This window comes from Silurus meridionalis, chromosome 9, assembly GCF_014805685.1.
Source record: "Silurus meridionalis isolate SWU-2019-XX chromosome 9, ASM1480568v1, whole genome shotgun sequence".
NCBI classification, from domain to species: domain Eukaryota; kingdom Metazoa; phylum Chordata; class Actinopteri; order Siluriformes; family Siluridae; genus Silurus; species Silurus meridionalis.
The window spans coordinates 20607571-20611562 of NC_060892.1; the positions used below are offsets into that span (position 1 = coordinate 20607571).

The window sequence follows — 3992 nt, forward strand, 5'->3', positions numbered from 1 at the left end:
AATTATTTTGGCCAACTATGGCTCTAAGTCAAATGATGCTCTGCTACTATGGCTCTAATTTAAAATATGTTGTGCTGCTAGGGCCTTGATGTTAAACACTGATGTGCCACTGTAGCTCTAATGCTAATTATGTAGTGCTGATATGACTCTAATTCAAATTATGTTGGCCAACTATGACTCTAATTCAAATTATGTTGTGCTACTATGGCTCTAATTCAAATTATGGTGTGCTGCTATGGCACTTATGTGAAACACTGTACTGCTACTATAGCTCGAATGCTAATTATGTTGTTCTGCTATGACTATAATTCAAATTATGCTGGCCAACTATGACTCTAATTTAAATCATGTTGTGCTACTATGGCTCTAATTTAAATCATGTTGTGCTACTATGGCTCTAATGCTAACTGTGTTTCACGTCAGGCCCTAGCAGCACAACATAATTCGAATCAGAGCCATAGTAGCACAACATAGGTAGCATTAGAGCTATAGTAGCAGAACTATGTTGTGCTACTATGACCCTAAATCAAATTATTTTGGCCAAATATAACTCCAATTCAAATGACGTTGTGCTGCTATTGCTCTAAATCAAAGTATGTTGTGCTGCTAGGGCCCTGATGTAAAACACTGTTGTGCTACTATGGCTCTAATTCAAATTATGTTGGCCAACTATGGCTCTGAGTCAAATTATGTTGTGCTGCTAGGGCCCTGATGTGAAACACTGTTGTGCTGCCATTGCACTAGTTCAAAAGATGTTGTGCAAATATGGCTCTAATTTAAAATTATGTTGTGCTGCTATGGCCCAGGTGTGAAACACCATTAGCATTAGAGCTACTGTAGCAGAACAAAGTTGTGCTACTATGGCTCTAATGCTAACTGTGTTTCACGTCAGGCCCTAGCAGCACAACATATTGAGTTAGAGTCATAGTAGCACAACATAGGTAGCATTAGAGCTACTGTAGCAGAACAATGGTCTGCTACTATGACTCCAATTCAAATAATGCTGTGCTACTATGGTTCTAATTCAAATTATGTTGTGCTGCTAGGGCCCTGATGTGAAACACTGTTCTGCTACTATGGCTCTAATTCAAATCATGTTGTGCTACTATGGCTCTAATTTAAATCATGTTGTGCTGTTCTGCAACTATAGCTCTCATGCTAATTAAGCAGTGCTGCCATGACTATACTTCAAATTATGCTGGACTACTGTAACTCTAATGCGAAGGTTTGATTACTTACCTCGTTATACAAAAGGTCATATTCAGCGGGCGGCGAGAATTGCTGCCCCCGCAAAGAAGACCGCTCTTTGTATGAAAAAATGGGTGGCTCTTAAAAGAGCCGTTGGTTTTTATCTTAAAGACGGCGAGTACACGCTTTACTTTGAGCTGGTGTACTTGGTGACAGCCTTTGTGCCCTCGGACACGGCATGCTTTGCAAGTTCACCGGGAAGCAACAGGCGCACGGCGGTCTGGATTTCCCTGGAAGTGATGGTGGACCGCTTGTTGTAGTGAGCGAGACGAGAAGACTCACCGGCGATGCGCTCGAAAATGTCGTTCACGAAGGAATTCATGATGCCCATCGCCTTAGAAGAGATGCCGGTATCAGGGTGCACCTGTTTCAGAACCTTGTACACGTAGATAGCGTAGCTCTCCTTCCTTGACTTTCTGCGCTTCTTGCCTCCTTTGCCGGCCGTCTTCGTAACAGCCTTCTTGGAGCCCTTCTTGGGCGCGGTCTTTGCTGGATCAGTAGGCATAATGCTGCTTCTCGAGGAAACTGCGAGAGAATGGAAAAGAGCCGCCTCGCCGCCTCTCTATTTACAGACCTGCATTGTAATTACGTACAAGGGAAAGGAGTCGTATTATTGGTCACAAATCCAAACCTCGTCATACAAGGCTCCGCCCTCGTCCTATCCTCTCCCGTTCCCTCTCCCCCGCCCCTGAGCTACGCTTTGTTTCCCTGCCCGCCGTTTTGTGCGCGCACACGCAGAGACAAATATGATGTGTATATATATATATATATATATATATATATATATATATATATATATATATATATATATAAAGTATATAAATATATAGACTTTGAGACAAAACTGTAGTGTTTGTGCAAGGTTTTACCTTATTAGAATTCATCTATAATTATTCCAAATTCTATTAGTCAGAGACTTAAAAAAATAGTTCTTTCCTCCCCTTCTTCGCCACACACACACACACACACACACACACACACACACACACTAAAAGAAACAATAGCTCATTTTGTAACATTTGGGTGGCTCTTAAAAGAGCCGTTGTGTTAACGTTATTTGGTAGGTAAGCGTTTAACCGCCGAAGCCGTAAAGAGTGCGTCCCTGGCGTTTCAGGGCATACACCACATCCATAGCGGTGACGGTCTTTCTCTTGGCATGCTCGGTGTATGTGACTGCATCGCGGATGACGTTCTCCAAGAACACCTTCAGTACACCACGAGTCTCCTCGTAGATCAGACCGGATATACGTTTAACACCACCACGGCGAGCCAGACGGCGGATAGCCGGCTTAGTGATACCCTGGATGTTATCGCGCAGAACCTTACGGTGGCGCTTAGCGCCTCCTTTGCCGAGTCCTTGCCACCCTTTCCTCTTCCAGACATGGTGCTGCTCTCACAAAGTCAAGCTGCTCAATAAAGAAGCCCCGCGCAATGCCCGCCTATTTATTCTCTCTCCACAGGACCTACTTGAGAACAGGCGAGGGGGCGGACCTAAAACCAACGATCACACAAAAGAATGTCTTCAAAGCCACAGCCGTTAACATGCTTGAGTCTTGTACTTCCTCAGGCTTTTTGTCCACACAAACATAGTGATATATAAATAGTAATAGTCATGTGGTGGAATTGATGTAATTTGGTTTTTGCTTACAGCATGGTACACTCAATGCAGTTCAACACACAAATATTTGAATTGAGAATTATAATCAGAACTGTTTTGACTCAGTTGCAATTTTTATTCCAGTAGAAGTATAAATCAAATTGCAGTTCTTGTTGCATTAAGTAGGCTTATATCATCATGAGGAATGCAAAATATTGCACACACTATGCTTTCAGTTACTTACACACTGTGCCACTACTGACCAGAAAGGTGTAAACCTGATGGGGGACAAAATATTGAGCTACTGTACATATGCAATTAAAAGGTTTCGCATATCCCAACTCATCTGGAAGCTGGGGTCAGAGCGCAGGGTCAGCCATGGTACGGCGCCCCTGGAGCTGATAGGGCTAAGTGCCTTGCTCAAGGGCTCAACAGTGGTAGCTTGGCAGTGCTGGGGCTTGAACCGCTGACCTTGTGATCAGTAACCCAGAGCCTTAACCACTGGACTACCACTGCCCTGCTCCCACCACTACCAGTAGTAGTAGTAGTAGTAGTAGCGTTAATCTTGTACTATACTTTTCAACACACAAGAAATATAGCATGACTATTGTAGGAATGGCCCATGATTGTTATTAATATTAACAAGCATTATTCTTATTTCTATTAATGTGGTACTATTTGCATTAGCAGTAGTAGCAATAGTAGTAGTCGTATTAGTAGTAGAATTAGTAGAAGTAGTAGAAGTAGTAGTAGTAGTAGTCAGTTATCCATACATCTCTCACATAGGTCAGGAGATTATGGTAATATTTGCATCAAGCATCAGAATGAGTGAGCATTGTGTGTACCTACATGGGCTGTAGAACATTGAGTAAATATATGTATATTATTTATCCAATTCAATAGGACGAAGTTTTAGAGACAGATGATGCTGATGCAAATATGAGTGCAGGAACAGGAACTCACAAATCATTCGTGAACATCATTCCCTTAACTGGGTCCATTGTTCTGCATTTATGAGCTGAAACTGCATCTACCCTACGTTCTTCTACTGCAGCCTCTGTCCTTTTAACCCCCAATGACAACTTCCCAGCTAATCCTCCTTAAAGGTCCTGTGAGGCCAGTGATATTTGTTTAGGAAAAGTGATTA

The 3992-nt window shown here is 42.5% G+C and overlaps 1 protein-coding gene, 1 long non-coding RNA gene and 1 pseudogene across 2 annotated transcripts in view; 1 reads left to right on the plus strand and 2 right to left on the minus strand.

The window, feature by feature from the left end:
* Window positions 1–1321: 1321 nt before the first annotated feature.
* On the minus strand, window positions 1322–1798 carry LOC124391291 (histone H2B-like). Its single transcript, XM_046857770.1, has one exon. It carries the CDS (start codon window positions 1751–1753, stop codon window positions 1376–1378), a length of 378 nt encoding a protein of 125 aa, XP_046713726.1. The 5' UTR covers window positions 1754–1798; the 3' UTR covers window positions 1322–1375.
* Window positions 1799–2270: 472 nt separating this feature from the next.
* Window positions 2271–2766, minus strand: LOC124391712 (annotated as a pseudogene).
* Window positions 2767–3319: 553 nt separating this feature from the next.
* Window positions 3320–3992, plus strand: part of LOC124391284 — a 10292-nt gene continuing 9619 nt past the window's right edge. Inside the window, exon 1 of the long non-coding RNA XR_006926924.1 lies at window positions 3320–3631. This is a non-coding gene — a long non-coding RNA (uncharacterized LOC124391284). The remainder of the gene's footprint in view (window positions 3632–3992) is intronic.